The sequence below is a fragment of the Parus major genome, chromosome 4 (assembly GCF_001522545.3).
Source record: "Parus major isolate Abel chromosome 4, Parus_major1.1, whole genome shotgun sequence".
NCBI classification, from domain to species: Eukaryota; Metazoa; Chordata; class Aves; order Passeriformes; family Paridae; genus Parus; species Parus major.
The window spans coordinates 53994154-54011781 of NC_031771.1; the positions used below are offsets into that span (position 1 = coordinate 53994154).

At 41.4% G+C, this 17628-nt stretch overlaps 1 protein-coding gene across 17 annotated transcripts in view; it reads left to right on the forward strand.

The window, feature by feature from the left end:
* The first annotated feature begins 3248 nt into the window (after positions 1 to 3248).
* Positions 3249 to 17628, forward strand: part of PROM1 (prominin 1) — a 62353-nt gene continuing 47973 nt past the window's right edge. For 16 of the 17 annotated variants that reach the window (XR_001521116.3, XR_001521117.3, XM_015625219.3 and 13 more), the window contains exons 1-2: positions 3249 to 3347; positions 10015 to 10428. Coding sequence is in view for 15 of the 17 variants with exons in the window: in XM_015625219.3 (XP_015480705.1) it covers positions 10209 to 10428 (220 nt within the window). In the remaining 2 variants the exon portion in view is untranslated. Of the gene's footprint in view, positions 3348 to 3522; positions 3543 to 10014; positions 10429 to 17628 lie in introns of those variants that run through there. The other variant, XM_015625220.3, reaches the window with a different exon arrangement.

Here is a 17628-nt window from a genome sequence, read left to right on the forward strand (position 1 = left end):
GAGGGATAAGTAGACTAGCTCGATTTTGGGATGCTGGCAGAATGTTGGATGCTGTCATTCTGACATGTTCTTGGCAAAAGGTTTATATAAATCACTTTTCCCCACAGCCCTGGTGTGTGGAAGGCATGCTGCTCCTCTCCCACACTTTCATGCACCCTCCTCTCCCTAAACAAACATCCAGAGGAAGACTAAACACAATGTAAGAGGTTTTCTACCTTGTCCATTTTCTTTCTTGGGAGGTGTAAAGTTAGGAGTTATGATTTTAAGTCTCTTCAGGGAATATTATACCTAGCTTGACTACAACTAATGAAAAAGGCTATTTTTCTAATAGACCTTTAATCACAAGCTCTACTTAAAAATCAATTACATGATACAACCATTATAGTTAAGCTCTAAATCTCATGTATCTTCCTGTTATCTGAGGATTTTCCTCTGAGATAACAGAGATGATTGATATGCAGCCAGATTTTCAAATGCTCACCACAGAGTATGGGTGAGGTTTTTTCATCCAGCTGTTTCTGTTTTGGATGCTTATACAGCAGGTTTTCAGAGGCCTTATCACCTACTGTGCTGTGGTTTGAACCACTGCTTCCTCATTTATGTGAGCAATTAGGGTTCAGCTGCCTCAGGAACATGACCACAGCTCTGAGTGCTGACATAATTTAAAAGTTTTGGCCATAAAAAACAGAGCTAGAGGGCACCCTGATTAAATTTAGCCCAATGACCCTAATAAGGCACAAAGGACAGCGGATAGAAGACAATGCATTCCCACAAGGACAAGTTTTCTTGATGTCTCTGAGCTTATGAAGAGTCCACTGTGTTTTTACACATTGTGCCTCTCTAATGTGACTGTGTTCCACATGCAGGCAAACCGCAGACCAGCACATCCTTCGCCGTGCCCACAGGAGCGTGCAGCTAAGCAAGCCCACGCACAGCTGTGATTTGGAAGGCAGGGACACAAGAGGGAAAGGGCTGCAAACTAGTGCAGTATTTCCCACTTTACAGTTGTCTGCCTCTACCTGACGTACAGTTAACAGAGAAGAAACATCAAGGAAAGGTCACCAGCTGCTCAGAGCAGTTTCAGGTCAGACACATGCTTGGGGTTGCCAGCAATGTGATGGGAGGCAGCTGAAGAGGTCATGCTTCCATTTACCATCTCACAGTGACAAGCTCTGACATCCTAAGTAGGTGCTACTCAGACAACACATTTTCAGAACCCAATACAATATAAATTATCTTAACTCAGTCACTTCCAGACACCTTAGACAAGTCTTTTATTTCAGGCTAGATCCCAAAAATACAGAGAAACTCAGATATGACTGGAAAGCTTTCTTATATTGATAGCAACATCCATAAAAATAAGCAGACTTATCATACATACTAATCATGAAATAGGTGTTGGTTTAGTCTGCTGAAGAAATGCCTCCATGAGTGGTGTTGGTCTTGATTCAGGTTCAATTTTTGTCTGAAAACTAGTATCTTTTTCCTATTACTCTAGTTTCATGCCCTTATTTATGCAAACTACTGACATTTCTCACCCAGAAGTACTGTGGTAGCCTACCATAAATGGTAGAAAACCTCTAACTTGTATAAATTAGTAACCCAAGAGAAAATCTAAGTGATTTGGGCTCCAGCAAGTCAAGATTTTCTGCTCTTTCATTCCACACTCTTCTCCTCTGCATTCCCACATTCTCTTTGAGTTCCTACAGACTATTCCATCCTTGCAGATATCTATTGCTATAGCCATATGCCTTCACTCTGCATTTTAAAATCAGTCAATGAGTCACTGAGGTCAGTAGGACTTGGTCTTTCTGGTTTAACCCTGAATGGGAACAAGGGAATCAAACTCACCATGTCTCATTAACAGTGTTGGGCACTCACAACCCATTATCTGGAAGGAATATTCTCTTGTATTTAGAACAAGCTTCATCTAAAGCTCGAGACAGGAACTGCAATTCTCTTTGTCAGACTATCTGACTAATATAACACATTTGTCCATCTGTCAAGGTGTTCTGTTTTCCCCAGGCTACTCTGTTGTTCCTCTCTGACACCTGGCTTAGGGTGCCTATGACAACTATAACAAGAACTTGCACAAGAGCCTTTCTCTGAGCTCTGTACCACTCTATGTTGGGTTATGCCTTTACATATCCTCCTGCTGAACAAGCTAGGATTAGCTCTGGTCAGGATAATTGTTCTGTGTGCTGCCAGTGTAACAAGTTGTTCTTTGATGTACATTGCTGGCAAATGCCCTGAGCTGAAATACAGGTAGATTTCAGCAACACCGAATACTGCCTGTGGGAAAACTGTTGGATATTTGGCCAGGCTTAAATTAGCAATGCAGAGCAATGCCACAGTTGTAGCCTTGTCTTGTTTCTGCCTTCAAAAATGAGACTGCCTTCTCCATCAGTTTTTTTTCTGATTTCCAAGGAACCAGCATAACCTTGATGTCCAGCAAAAATTGCTTTGTCTTGCAATGCATTTGTGATGCTGAATAACGGAGGGTGTAGTAACAGAGGCCAGAATCATGTTCATATTTTACTATTGCAATAGAAAAACCACATGAACGCACCAAAGCTGCAAATAAAAATCAAAGGCACAAAAAAAATCTGCACCAAGGGAGAAGGAAGCCACAACAGCCTTTGAACACGTAAGTTACTGTATTGCAACTTGTACAAGAAACACTTCTCGTTTTATCAATAAATCACCGACCTTCGGGAACAGAGAACATTTCAGAACATTGGTAACAGCCTTAAAGGAAATGCTAAACCCATCAGGAAATAAGGACACCTCTCGAGAGGAGTAAAACAAGATTTTTTTTTCAAAAGCTAATAGGTAAGTAAGTCATCTTGATGGGAAAAGCAAACCCGCCTCGAACCAAAGTCCAGAGGCAATGGCCAAGAGGAGATGGCACGGCCATGTCCGGGACGGGGAGGCAGGATGTGCCTCGGCGGAGCCCGGCCACGGGTCCCGGCGTGGCGGAGCATCTTGCCGGCCAGGAACAGGGATGCAACAGGTCACCGATCGCTGCGCACTCGCAGGGGTGCGGGTTCAGCCTGACCCGCTCGGCTGCGTTAGACCGACCGCGGCACGCAGCCTATCTCCGGCTCCGCTCGCCCGGCACATCCCGCCGGGGTTAAACCCCTCACGCTCCTCCTCTTCCTCCCCCCACCATCCCGGCCTGTCGGGGTGGTCCTGCAGCCCCGGCCCGGGGCAGAGCCCGCCCTCCATAATCCATGCGCGGGCAGCACCGCCACCACGGCTGCCGCGGCGCTCTGAGGCGGAGCGGGCTGTGCTGTGCTGTGCTGGCCGTGCCCCGCCGCCTCCGCCTCGCTGTCCCTTCTCGACCGGTGAGTGTCTGCGAGCTGGGGGGTTCGTGAGCAGGGGTCCCGGCCAGTTCCGGCGGGGCCATGGGGAGCAGCAGGGGGGAACAGGCTCCCTCCGCCTTCTCGCACTGCGGGCGGGAGGTCCTGGCCGGGAGAGCGCGGCCCCTTTCCCCTCGGGAGGAGAGCTTCGGCGGGCGGGGGAGCTCCGTGGGAAGCCGGGTGAGGGGGAGCGGGTGCCTGAGGGAATGGGGCTGCCCGTGGGAAGGGATCCCAGGGGGCTCAGCAGGGGCTGGGAGAGCGACCTGTGGGAGCGGCGGGATGGAGGCGCCCGGAGAGCGCGGGGTGAGGCGGGGGCAGAGTGGCGGCCGGCGGGCAGGTCAGTGCTGCGGGGGGCTGGGGAGCGGGATGGCGGGAGAGACGGGTTTAGCCGCGGAGAGGGGGCTGCGGCACGGCGGGGGGATGCGGCCGGTCCGCGGGGAGCCAGGGCGGGTCCGCCCGCCGAGCAGAGAGGGGCGGCGGACCCGGGGTACGTGTTCCCTTCCCACACGGGGTCGTGTGTGGCGGCGGTGGCTGCGGAGAGGTCGGGGACAGCTGTGAGCTACCGGCAGATGAACTGAGAGGAGCGGCGGGAGCTGGGCGGTAGAGCCCCGGGGATCTCCGGGGAGAGGGGAAGCCGCCCCACAGGGAGGAGGAGGAAGAGAGGGCGGCTGCTGAGGGCACCTGTCCGGGGCGAGGAGGGGCAAGGCGGGCGGTGGGGCTTGTCTGAGCCGTCTCGGGGTGGCGGACAGGGACGGGGCTCTGCTGTCCTCGAAATCGGCTCGTCAGGGGCGGGGGGGCGCGGGGGGGAGCAGGGAGGCGACCCGCAGCCCGGGCTCTGCGGTGGATGTGAGCGGGGAGAGGGCCCGTGCGCTTCTGCGGGCTCCGCGCTCGGCACGGCAGCGCTGCGGCGGCTGCCGCCCGCCTCGGAGGAGCTCCCTGAGGCGGTGCTGCCGCTGCCTGCTCGCTGTGCACCTGGGCAGATCGCGCCAGCCCACCCCGGCTGACCAAACGTTTTCCTCAGCAGAGGTGAGCCCTGCAGTGAGCAGGGACCTCATCCGAGGGCTGGGGAGAAGGGGCAGTTGTGGTGGTAGACATGGGCTGTGTCTTCTGCACACAGATGCAGAGGAGCCGATAAAGAAACTACCACATCGGTCGGTGCTCCAGCAGAGGCAGAGCTGCGGTACCCGCGCTCCTCTGCAGTTTGCAGATAAGGACTAGGCAGCCTGTTAGAGGAAGAGGTCTCTACAGTTTAAGTGATTGGAAAGAAGGTGAAGGAAAGGCTTGGTCTCAGCTACTAGTGGGAAATACGTGCGTCGTGTTGTGATACCTTGGTGTTGGGACACGTACACAGCGCTGATCGGTTCACAGTTGCCAAAAACTGCCTGTTTATGGGCTGGACTTCCAGTGTTTAACAATTTTCTATGTGATGCTGAAAAGTAATTTAACAAAGAATATTCTATGAATACTGGAGTAAATACACCACTTAGAATCAAATTAAATAAATTATTTTGTTTGGTTAGTGAAAATGTACTTTATTTAGGCAGTCAGCTGAAAATCAGACCTGCTTATACTTGGGGGAAGGTAGCTCACCTGGAATTTTTACAGGTGTGCTTCTGCTTGCAAATGGCTGTGACTTGTAAAACAGAAAATTCTTTTTATTTTTTATTTTTAGTTTATTAATTTTGAAATTAGTAAGAAGCTGCTCAAAGCAAACTGGATTCTGAATATTCAGTTTTTCCTGACATGAGCATTTCCTCGATTTCCACATACAGCAGTCAAGTCGGATGGGTACCAAGGTTGCCTTGTGTGGAAGATGCTATTTGTTTAGTTTTTCTCAGTGCTGTCAAGCTCTGTTCTGCAGTCCCTAGTGTTTATTAGGTTTATCTGCCTCTTAATCCTCCTATGGCAACAGGTTGTAATTGTTGGTAGGCCTAGGCAGATTTTGTAACAGAAAACGATACCTTTTTAACCTGCCAGTATCTACCTTGGCTTGCTCTGTTTGGTCTCTTGAATGGGAAGGTGGTGGTGTGGGTTTGGTTTTTTTTAATCCGTGCTTAGCAGTTTCATGTGTTTCCTGTCACCATGTTTTGTGGCTGTTTTAATTTCACTTCTGGTGGTTCCTGGCGTGGTGTGCAGGGATTATGGATTTGGATTTTAAAATGTGTAATTGAAAAAATGTAACAAATGTACTCCGAACCTTTGTGGGCTTCCTATGGACAACTGCATCTACCACCGTCCCAGCGCATCCTGGTTCACTGCCAGCAGGCACCCCCATTGAGCTTTAGCAGTCTAGCCCCTGGTTGATTGAATTTCTGTTCACAGGGTTAATCATGGTTGCATCACTGCACTGCAGTGTTCTATTTGCATGGATTGCAGTGTTACACAGAAGGAGGCCAGTCCCATTGGAACAAAGAGCTGGACATCATGCTGCCTCTGAGCTCTGTTATTCAGAGTTGATGTATCATGGAAGTTGCTGAACTAAAGCATCTCCAGCTCCATCTCCTCTTCCCATGTTAAACTTAAAGCAGAGATTGGTTTTGGAAAATATTTTTAGTAACAGATGGGATATATCTAAGATGATAATGCTGCTGCATATTTGAGTCATGGTCTTTTCCACAGATAGTGTTTAAAACCCCAGGAGTTATGCTTAGTGACTTGTATGTATAGAGTATTAGTGTCACCCACAGAATAAAATGCAAAAGCTTGAGTCTTTTCCAAATGGACATTTGCAAACCACACATAATAATGAAAATCTTCATTTTAACTTGTTAAGTACTTCACAGGGTGTGTAGTAATGAAATCAGTAGCTTATTTGATAATTACTGTGAGTATTTCAAAGTTTCACACAGCTTCTTTTTATTCACTGTTTACTTGAATTTGGAGAGAGTTGTACTGGCAGTTCCTGTAACTCATTGACTGCAGTGGTGCCACACTGTGTCTAAGGAAATGAGATGCCCACATGCTGCAGTGAAGATTAGCATAAACTGCTATTCAGTTCTCTTTATTTGTGTCACTCCTGTGTATGTAATTTTTGAAGTTCTCAGAATTACAGATTTCAGGGATAGATTTGTCCTCTTTAATGCTGTTTGTCTAGCATATATAACTACTAATAAGCTCCTAGCTAAGTTTCTTTTAGATACCAAGAGAAGGAGAACTGCTGGGAGCTTTTTGCATCTGAGTTATTTTTAGGTAGGTTGAATATATATTAGATGCTTAGAGGCATCTTAAGTTATAGGTTTAATAGTGTTTCTGCAAGTTCCTGATTATTAATGTAACCTTGAAAATATTTGTGTTTTATATGTTCTCTATATTAATATAGAGAAGAACTGATGTCAGTCTGGAAGAATTGCCCAGTATAGATTGTATATATTGTGTTTACTGTAATATATTTGCCAGAAAAGGGAGAGGAAGAGAGTATGGTCATAATTCTGCAGATTTGTTGATTAGGAGGAAATTCACCTGAATTTTATAAAAGCTTGACTGAAAACTGTGTAAAACTGTGGAGGCTTACGTTTTTCTACTTACCGGAATATTGCTAGTTTTCGCAGTACAGGGAGTGTCCTTGCAATTTCAGTAGTGTCCTTGTCTTAAGACTGCCCACTTAATCTTGGTTAATACATGACTACTTACTTTTAGAAGGTGTAGTGATTGTTCTCCTGTATTGGGAGAACATTTTAACTGTTTTATTTGCCTATTTGTGCAATTAGATGGACTTTAAATTGTCTTTATTCTAAAATATTACAAAAAATATTGTGTGTATACTTTATCTTCTTCTGCCCTCTCTCTAATGTAACAGAGCACACTACAAAGAGCTTTGCCTTAAGACACCAGTGAGAAAAGTCATCGTCTTCTCAATTTTGACTTTCTCAACCACACATAACATTTCATTGAAATGGATGTTTTTGCATCTTAAGTTTCCTTAACTTTTGGAATCAAGGCTCAGTTACCATGTGTGAGCTTTTTCTCCTGACTCACTGAAATGTTGCAACTGTACTTCAGAAATCTCCAGAAAACTAAACCTGACTTCGAAAAATTGTCAAGATCTCTTTCTAAGAAAAAAATTGAACTGTTGCCTTTGAGCCTCTAAAATCAAGAACCAAACAAGGTTAAGGTGATAAAAAGTAGTTACCATTTAATGAAGGTCCCTCCAGGAGCACAGCATGCTGACATGAAATTGCCTTGAAAATGTACACGATATAAGGCTTTTACACTTTTATAAGTTTAGCAAATTAGCATAATTGACAAGAATCCCCAAATAGACGTAGAGATAATGAAGTAATTTCCCTCTTGGTTTGACTCCCTCTGAATACCCCACCCCCTCCTTGCTACCAGCTCTACCTTGTTTATGTCTAAAACATGAGAAAGCGTTTTGAGAAGGTGCTTCAGCCTTGATTCCCAGAAGCAGGATTAGAACTGGCCTTCAGGAATTTGTCTGATTGGAAAAGTACTGGAGTTAGCTAGGAAACTATATAGCTATACAGTAATAGTCCGCAGACCTATGAATATATATGAAGAATATATGTAAAGCAAAGGTAATTTTGGCATCAGAACAGTAGTGTATCAAACTTGCACAATCGTCACTGTTCTGCCATAAGGGCAAAATGATTTTTTTTCACCTAGTTGTGATTTTGTGATATTTTGTCCTGTATTGTTTCTGGAGATTTGATAATAAACTTCAGCCTAAGCAGTTTTCACTTTTTGACCATTTGTACATTTAATCTTATAGCAGGATGTGCATATGATAAAACTTCACTAAAAAGTATCTTTTAGGTGAAGAAAACTAGTCTCAGCAAAAAATGAAAGAAGGAAAATTACTGTTTTGGATTTGAACTTCCTTTTTTTTTTTCATTAATCTTTAACAGAACATTCTTTTCCAGATAGGAAAATCCTCATGGTATTGTGTTCTAAATTACTGTGTGCTTGTGTTGAGCATATTTCAGAGTGGTTGCTAACATCTCCTTTTTGAATAAAGGTTGGATAATTGTTCTAATTGTAGCATTATTACTGTTCATTCTTGGTTTTCATAAGCCATGAGGAGGAAAGATAGGTTTGAGTGTTTCCTCTTAACTCATTTGAAGAGCTGAAGACAAAACTGTCTCTAGGTCTTTGATCCAATCCTGTATTCCTTTGTTCCATATATTTCTTAATCTATCCTTTGAGTGCAGTACAGACTACTCAACAAGCTTGCAATGTGTTTTTGACTTCTTGCAAAGTACTGGTTTTCAGAAAGGTAGCTGGTGTTTGGTGTTACCAGAGACTGTAAAGCATGGGAGAGATTTTAATCTCGCCTTACTACAGATTTTAAGTCTTCTGTCTTCAGCATCTCTGACCTGGAAGTAGCTTGGAACTCAAGGTGTTGGTGTAGCATTGGGCTGACTGAAGCCATGAGGTATTTATGTTATTTTGCTGTAATTTTTGCCGGTGAATGGTCTGAATACCAAGGTGGAGACTGAAAGCATTTCTCTTGGGCAGTGCTGCTGAAAAGGGCAGCAGAGGCCCAGCTGTGCTTGGGGAAGGCAGTTGGTGCTGGGTGCTCTCCAGCTGGAGGTGATGGCTTGTTATGAGCAGTGTGCTCCCGCGTGGCCCTGCCAGTGGCACTCTGGGGGCTCAACAAAGGCATCCCAAAAAGAAGCTGGGCTGATGGGTGGGAAGGTCAGCACGGTGCTCACTGGCACACTCATGAAGCGTGCGCAGCTTCCAGAATCAGAGAAGGGCAGCAGTTTCTCTGTTGACTTTTATGTGACTGGTCTGTTTCCTCAGAGACTGCTGTTGCACGTTGGAGTGAAGGAGTTTTACCTGACTTCTTGTAGATCAACATGGTCACTTGATTTGTTGCAAACCCAAAGGTGTTTCTGGTTACATTTCTAAAGTAGTGGTAGATTAAGCTGCTGTGATTTTGTACATTCAGAATGTTCTTAAACATGTATAACCATCCAGAGTCATCTTAATGACAGTCAGCTTTAGCAAGCTGTAAGTAAAAATCATTGACTTCTTCAATTCCTAAGGAGAGCCTTGACATAGCTGGAATTAATAGAAAGTACTTGCTAACACCCATTGTCATCTGTTAAGAAGTTGATGTTTTGTTGGTTTGGGAGGATTTTTTTGTTTGTTTTTTTTGTCTTTTTTGTTTTGTTTTTTTTAGTTTTGGTAATATTTCAGTGATGTATATTTTTTTTCCTGAATCTTGGAAGACAGTTAAGAATATCCAGATTTGAAGATTTTACTAAAAAGTGTAAATTAAAGAAATACAGGGTATGACTAGTAATAAGTATCATCAGCAATACAGAACCATCAGGTGGTAATTAAATGCATTGTATAATTGTTGTGGCATGACATGTTGTATTTAGTCAGAAGCACAGTTCCTACAATACTCCTTTAGTTTTGTTTCCCTTGGAACTGTACCAATGTTCTGCTTTGTTTTTGAAAACTCACTGACCTGGAACTGTGTGTAATTCTTTTTCCACCTCTTTCAAGTACAATGTATGTAGCATAACATATTATTCACAAACCTCAATACTTTTTTCTTCCCTGTCCTATCAGGATCACTTTTGCAACTGTTGATATGTTCAGTTTCCACAGAACATTGCAGGTTATCTTGCATTTACCTATTTGCTTACACTCACCTTAATGAGCTGTTTCTTCTTTTTGCCAGAGATGGTGCATGGAGTCATTTTCAAGAGAGGCTGCTGTACCATTCTGAAGTAAAAATACAGTCAAGAATTGAAGGTGTGAGAGTGCACCAGCGTTCTTGTGGCTAGAAAGCTACCCCTCAAGTGAATGTATTGAAGATTTCTAGACTTGGTCGGACAAGTACCTCTACCTCCAATTTTATGAATACTGCTCGCTATGGCTGTGGAACTGTGTTTGCTGCTGCTGCTGTTTTGTGGAAGTACTATGTCAGAGGTACAGCCTATATACAAACCACCTCCTGGAACTTTGGATTTTGGATTTGTACCAGCCAAGACGTATGATACAGGTGCATACCATGAACCTGGGGCAATAGGAATTTTGTTTAAAATAGTACATGCATTCCTGTACTTAGTGCAGCCAAATACTTTTCCTCAAGGTAAGCAGATAAACTACTTTTGTCTAAAATACAGATTTGTTATCGATGTATTCACCCTGTTGCAGATACCAAGGCCATAATTAGGAAGTAAAATATATGAAGAGCTTTTGTCAGTAGCGCATGTTATGGCTTGGAAATCTGTACAGTTTTGTATAAAAGCATATTTTTCTGCTAAGCATAATGGGGTGGAGATGGTTAATGAAAATGAAATTAAAATGAAATGTTTGTGTCATTTCACAGAACTTTGCTTACATATCTCAGAGCTGTCACTGATGAATTTGAGGCTTGATTTCTTAACTGAAACAGCATGATAAAAGTAGAGGATAAGCTGCTTTGTATTTAACATTAAATCCATAAGAGATGGCTGAGTTTTGCATATTGTGATAAACAGTCAGGTGGTTATAATATTGTAAGATTTAGCCAGGAAATTTGAAATAAATTTAATTTGTTTCCATATATGTGCATCCATGATCAAGTTTTATGTAAGAGCAATTCCATTACATAGCCATGTGTAGCCTCTTGTTTCTTTAAAAGCTGTCAGGTTAAAACTTGAAACTGCACTTGTTTTAATGAGACTTTTTTCCCCATTTGTTCTCTACTAAGCTTTCCCTTCTAAAGGAAAACTTAAGATGTTGGAGAAGTGTGTGCAACCTTATTGAGGTTGCATTGATTGAAAGGTGCTTTCGGAAATTGTCCTGTTGTGGATGTAGTGGCTTTATCAACTTTTCAATGTGCTTTTTTGTTTCATTTAGCTCTTAAAAGTGCTAATGTGTTTGTAAAATACTGGCATTTAAAATTATATCAAGGTGAAGCTTTAATTAAATCTAAGAATGGCTTTGGTTTATAACCAATTCCTTTTGGTGGTTTAGCTGCAACTGTGTATAAAAGGTGTTTATATTACTTTGTAATACAGATTTCAATTTATACATTTAAACTTTTGGTAATATAAAGCCTTAAATTCTTTAGTCTAATTAGTCATATATATGTGTATTTTAGAACTACTTTTTGCTTGGATTTTTGACATTTCTTCATGCATCTCTGACATAGAATGAGCTCAGCTGAGCTTGAATGAGTGATTTCTATTTAGGCAAGTCCTTAGAGTCCCAGGGGTTAACCAACAGAATAATACCCTGGCCTGTTTTTCTGTGGGATATATCTTTTGAGCAGGTCTTACACAAGGTGTAATGAGGGCAGTTGCATGAAGGTGACAGTAATCTCTTCTTTGGGTGGCACTGTTTCCAGACACCTCTGCTTTTTTTGCATGTTTCCTTCTGTTTTATATGCAGGTGAGCTATTTGTGTCTCTGTGATACCTGATGGTGAGGATTGCCATCTGCATTCAGCTCCTAGAAACAGGCTGCCACTCTGTCTAAAGCCCTGCTTGAATATTTTGTTCTCTTATGATTGTGGAGACTTGATTTCAATGAGACGTTTACTGTGTTTTTGTATTACCAAGAATTTGGTCTGTAGTCTTGTATGTCAGAACTAATATCCTGTGTCCTAAGCTTGTGAATAATTAGTGAGTATAGACTTGATGGTCATGGTTATTGGCTGGTGGGACTACTCGTAGTAAGTTGCGCATCAAGTTGGTATTGTGCCCTCCAGCATTAAAAAAGTAAAGAATTTGTTCTTAGCTTGTAAACTTTGAATATCTCATACTTCTCCTTACTTCCTTGAAGATACTTTTTGCCAAATCAATTATTTTCAGAACTTTGCTTTTGTTATTTGCATTAAGTCATGTTCCCATGGCCCTACATACTTCACTGCAAAACACAGATTTGATGGATCATGTCGGTTTGAGTCATACCATTTAATTGGCTAATCCCCCTAATCTCTTTTGCCATATGCTGTTCTATTTTCACATTCAGTGCATTAATAGTGGAGTTACACATTTAAAATGGTTGTTTTGTTTTGTTTGTTTTTTTTTAATTCTGGCTTGAAATAGAGTTAATTCTGATTCAGAGATGAAAATAAACATGATGACTAATGGGCACAGAAATCAAGCATATTGATGTTTCTATTTCAGACTTCATCATTCTGATGGGACTGGTGCTTCAGAACAGTTAGCTCCAGGTTGATGCCCTGTATTGCATATAACCACAACATAGAGAAGTACCATTTGTGTGTAAGCCTTGGCAGCAGTCACTTAGACCTTTGATTTTAGTAGTCTTATATTTTTTCCTAATACTTGGAAGTACTCAATGTTCAGTTTTCCAATGTATTAGTACTCTTACCTGGAAGGAACAGAAGTGATAGGATTGTCTAATTATATGTAGATACTCCTGCCTTTGCAAGTCATCTTCTAAAAGTGTTTGGATGGGGCTGACTATGTTACAGGATAACATTCATACTCCTTCAGTCCGAAGTATGCCTTTATACTTTATGCTTTTATGCTTTATACTGTTTAAATATATATTTATACATATATTATATGCCTTTATGCATTATACTGCTATAATAAAACAAAATATAAAGTACATGAGAGTCTTTGGGAAATGTTAACCTTAATTGCATGCTGCTAAGACTCAACAGTTGAAAGGGATCACTTAAATTAAAGAAAAAAACAGTCAAGAAATATTTTGTGAGATGGTTTTCTTTTAGTTACATCTAGTTAAGTAATTATTTATTCCCTTCTAAATTTGTTCATATTGTCAAGTTTGTGGAAATACAGCTTAGATTAAAGTTTAGATTTAACATGTAAGTTTTTAATTAGATTAAATATAGTTCTCATGTAAAGTGCAGTAACAGAACCAGGGCAATGAACTGTAATGCCTTTTAAGATCTTTTTAAATTGCTGAATCTTTAAGATCAGCACTGTACTCTTTGGCTATGGCAAAAAAACTAGCTCAAAAGAAGTGAATTAGGATATCTGATTGTAGTGCTTCAGTGAGTCTTAATAGATTCTGCTTTCAAATCCACCAGTCAAATATTTTTGTACTCATTACCAGATGATGTACTGCTGTAAATGGGAATGAGTTTACTTAAGTACTGTTATTCAGGGAAGCAGCTTCCACTTTGAGTTAATGATACACTGGAGTGGAAAAGACGGGTCACTGTTTTGCTACCTGAGGCTCAGTAGATCACTTTAATCTCAGTGTACCATTGTTCCTCCATGTTAATGATTGTGCTGCTACTCCATTTGTTGAGCACTGTTTAGGATAGAGGCATCATTTTCCTTCTTGCTAATAACACCACTTAAAGAGATGATAATAGGAAAATTACAAGTTGCTTCTATCACTTAGCTAAAAAAGAGGATGTCTAACAAAACGAATAATCAGTTTTTCTTACACAAAAATTTTCATAAACTGTAGCATTGATTTATTGATAAAGTTGTCACTTCATGGTTGTGTGTGAGATGGTGCATGCCATCTTTTGTGTTGGAAACCTTCAGATAGAAACTTGTTATGGACAGGGCATGGTCAGTATGATGCTATGGCTGCTATGAATTATCACAGTTTTGTCTCTGTTCCCATGGAAACAGTTGTTTGTTGTAATAAGAGAATGTTAATCTGAGATTCCAGCTGCCAGCAGGATGTGCCTAACAAATATTTGGCTTCACAACTTGTGTCTTGTAATAAAAATGTGAAGCCTTCACAAAGGAAAGAAGCTGGGACTAAAGCTCCTGTTTTTAGGTGAAATAAGACAAAGTCTGTCTTATTAAACAAGCCTGTTTACCTTATCCTACTGTAGCTGAACATACTGTAGAACAGTTTTACCAGTTAAGTTACAACTGCTTTTAGCCAGCTTCTGACTTTTACTCTAGATAATGGGAGTACAGCTTTAACATAAAAGTCAACTGTTGAATGCAGGTACTTTCTGGGCAAAAAATAGTATGAAGAGTTAAATGTACTGTTTGCTGTGGGGAGCAAAAACAAGATGATTTTTAGACCTGGACTACACTTCTCAGTTCTTTCTGACTGCGGAATCTTGCTTCCTGAACAGTTTAATCAGGCTGAGAATCAGAACTTGAATATTTTAATGTCAGGTCCTGTTCTGACCCCTTTTGGTGTTTTTCTCCTCATCTAGTCAGCCTTTAAAGCAGCTGCAGATTGTGAAGTTCAGCAGGTTAGTTTGTGTTATCTCAGTAATTAATCACATGAGTGTATTCAGCAATTAAATTATTTCCAGATACTTTAAAGAAGAAACTTGTAACTTGATGTGAAAGTAAACTGTATCTGTAGCTAGTATAGCTGTAATATAAAATGCATATGCAAAACCCTGTTGTTTTGGGTAGGTTTGATGAGCTCCTAGGATACTGACTTTTTTAATCTATTGCCTGTATTGAGGTTCTAAAGCAAGTAATCAAAACACTTTATCACTCCCTCACTTAAATTTAGTAAGGCAGAATTATTCTGTGTGTCCATGTGCCAAACTAGCTTCTCTGCCTTTTGTAACTAATTCTTCAGTGCTCATTTTTACTTTAATTTTTCTTCCTATTAGTAATAAGTCTTGCACAGCTTCCCTGAAAAAACAAATCCATATGTCTGGATGTTGGAGCTAAGCTCAGTTATGTGTAGTGCCCTTTTATTTTTAAACTTAATATTTTCCCAGGAATGTTGGGTATGTCTGCAGAAGGTGAAAGGATTGTGCTCTGGCTCTGACTCTGCAGGTGCTACAGCCCAGCACCATAAAATTTTGCATAGGTACCTGTAGCCATTATGATGTTTCATAAATACATAGTTTAGGATATCCTTTTTTCCACTTGAATAAAGTTTCACTTTTAGTTTGGATATGATATACTACTTTTTTGAGCTAGTATTTGGTAACTACCCCCCTGTGCAGGTGGGTTAGTTTTCTCAAAGCTTACATCCTGGAGCTGGGTTGGGAGCACAGGTGAAACTGGTGCAGGAGGTGAGAAGAGGGGGGAAGAGCAATGTACCTGCTAGAAAGTTAGCTTTTAAGTTGGCTTGTTAGATTGGTTCAGTTCTGTTGTCAAGTGATAGTGCCTTTGCTCCATCCCTCTGGTGTTTTTCCACTGCTGTGAGTAGAGCTGTGGTGTGCATTTTGAACAGCGGCTTAAGTGTGTATATCAAAAATGCAGGTGTGACAGGTGCGCTGCAAATTGCAGTGAGAGCTGTTATATACATGGTGGTGAGGAACTGATAAGTGCTCCGTTACTTGGAAATACAGTGAAAACCGAAAGCAATTTCTTGTGCATAATGTTGGAAATACTGGGGAAGATGGAGAAGCAGGAAGACATGAGATAATTTAGCCTCTTCTTTTCTCTGCCCACTTGTATACATTTAAGGAAATAGTGTTAAAAAAATCACTGCTCATTTTGTGTTGGGAAGTTAAGAGCTGCTCTGCTTGGTGATATGCCCATGTAAACTAGGAGCAGTCTGAGAACATTTCTGAAGCAGATATAAGGCTGGATTTTTAGTTTTCTTAGGCATCAGAAGAAGATTCTTTTCCCCCTGATTTATTAAAAACGGCAGAGTAACAGATTGCTTGTCAAAAGGACTTTCGTGGGCAGGGAGGACACAGGGGTTTTAGGGAGGGGAGGTTTATATACATAATCTACTGGAAGTTACCACAGAAAACTACAGTTGCATACGTTAAGGCATCTCTGATGCCTTCCTGCCCTTCTTTTGGATTATGTAAACAAGGAATCTCTTTCACAGACAGGCATTTTATGGAAAATATGGAAGTAATTTTTTAATCACTATAGCATAGCTGATAATATGAAATTCTTGCTCTTTATGCCCAACTAGAATCCTTTCTCTACAGTATCCTCAGTGCTTGCCTTGGTATAATTCTGCCTGCCAGCTGTGCCTAGGAGAAAAAACATGCTTTGACAGCAATTGGAAAATATCAGTTCAACTTTACAATTTCAACACTTAGGACAGAAGGAAGAAACTAAAGAAAATAAACCTCAGGTAGAGCTTGAGGGCATTGGGTTACTTTCCATGAGAAGGGTACTCAAAAGTGGCATTAGCACAGATGGCTGTGGTAATTCCTGCAGGGTATCTCAAACAGCCATGCTTCTTGGAGTTTAATAATAATCGTAAATTAAAGAGACTTACAGTTGTGTGGTATTCAGACAGCTCATATTTCCCCAGTCTAAACTGCCTTCTCCCCATTCCAAATCAGACAGTTACATGCTTTTTGTTGGTGGGAACATCTCTGGCCAGTGGGGTGGGCATGTTCTCTGTGGAGTACCAAGGAATTCCGCTGATAGTTACAGCATGGACAGTCCTTAAAACTGTCCTGACCCTGTTCCGTTTGTCTGTGGATGTTAGTGGGAAACACGAAGTATAGACAGAGAGCTGATCAGCATTCCCTGCTTCAGTGCACAGGGGATAAGTTCTGGATGCAACTAAATCCAGGGGTGCTGACTACAAGGAAGGGAAGGGTGTGAGTACAGGATGCTATTGTGAGTGAAAATGGCCTTGTTTTTTTGTCATGCTAAGTAGAGTCTTCGTTGGTAGGGTTTGCATATTTTTAAAGAAAAAAGGCAAAGGTACCATGTTCTAGAAATGCATATATGTCAGAATCAGAGGCACAAAGTGTGTGCCCTTATCTATGATACCTGGCTCTGACATCCAAAAAAGCACTGAATTTCACATAACACCATGGAGACTACTGTTAAATAGAAAAACTGGGAGTGTGAGTGTGTACTTTAGAGAGTTTCCTTAAGTCACTAGGTGAGAAAGTTAGAGTTTAAGGTTTAAGCTCTTTTAAAAAACAAAAAAAACAAGATGGAGGATTTAGGGTGTTGTCTCTTCTTCCTTATTCTTCCTTCTTCACTTCTTTTAGGGATTTTTGGGTAATAATAAGTGATTGGATAGAAGATGCCGCAATGCAGCACACAGGTGTCAGGTCATTGGGTCACTAAGAAAAATAATTTATTTGGCATTTGTTAATTGGATAAATAGACATATAAGAAACCTTGAAGAAGTTCTTTGTTAGCCATTTTGTACCTCCCTTAGTGTATACAGCTCCTTGTACTCTGTATATATGTAATATAGATAAGAAAAGAAAAAACAGCCAAGTCATGACAAGAGAAAACTGCCTCTCTCTTGTCAGTCTCAGTCCAAGGGAGAAAAGAACCCAGCCACTAGTGTTGCATCCCAACAGATATATTTAGTCAATTAGCACTATTGTACTTTTAGTACCTCTAAAAGCATGATAGCTTGTTTGAGACTTGCAGAGCATACCTGCACCATCTCCTATAGTGAGAAGTGGGACAGAAGAGGTTTTG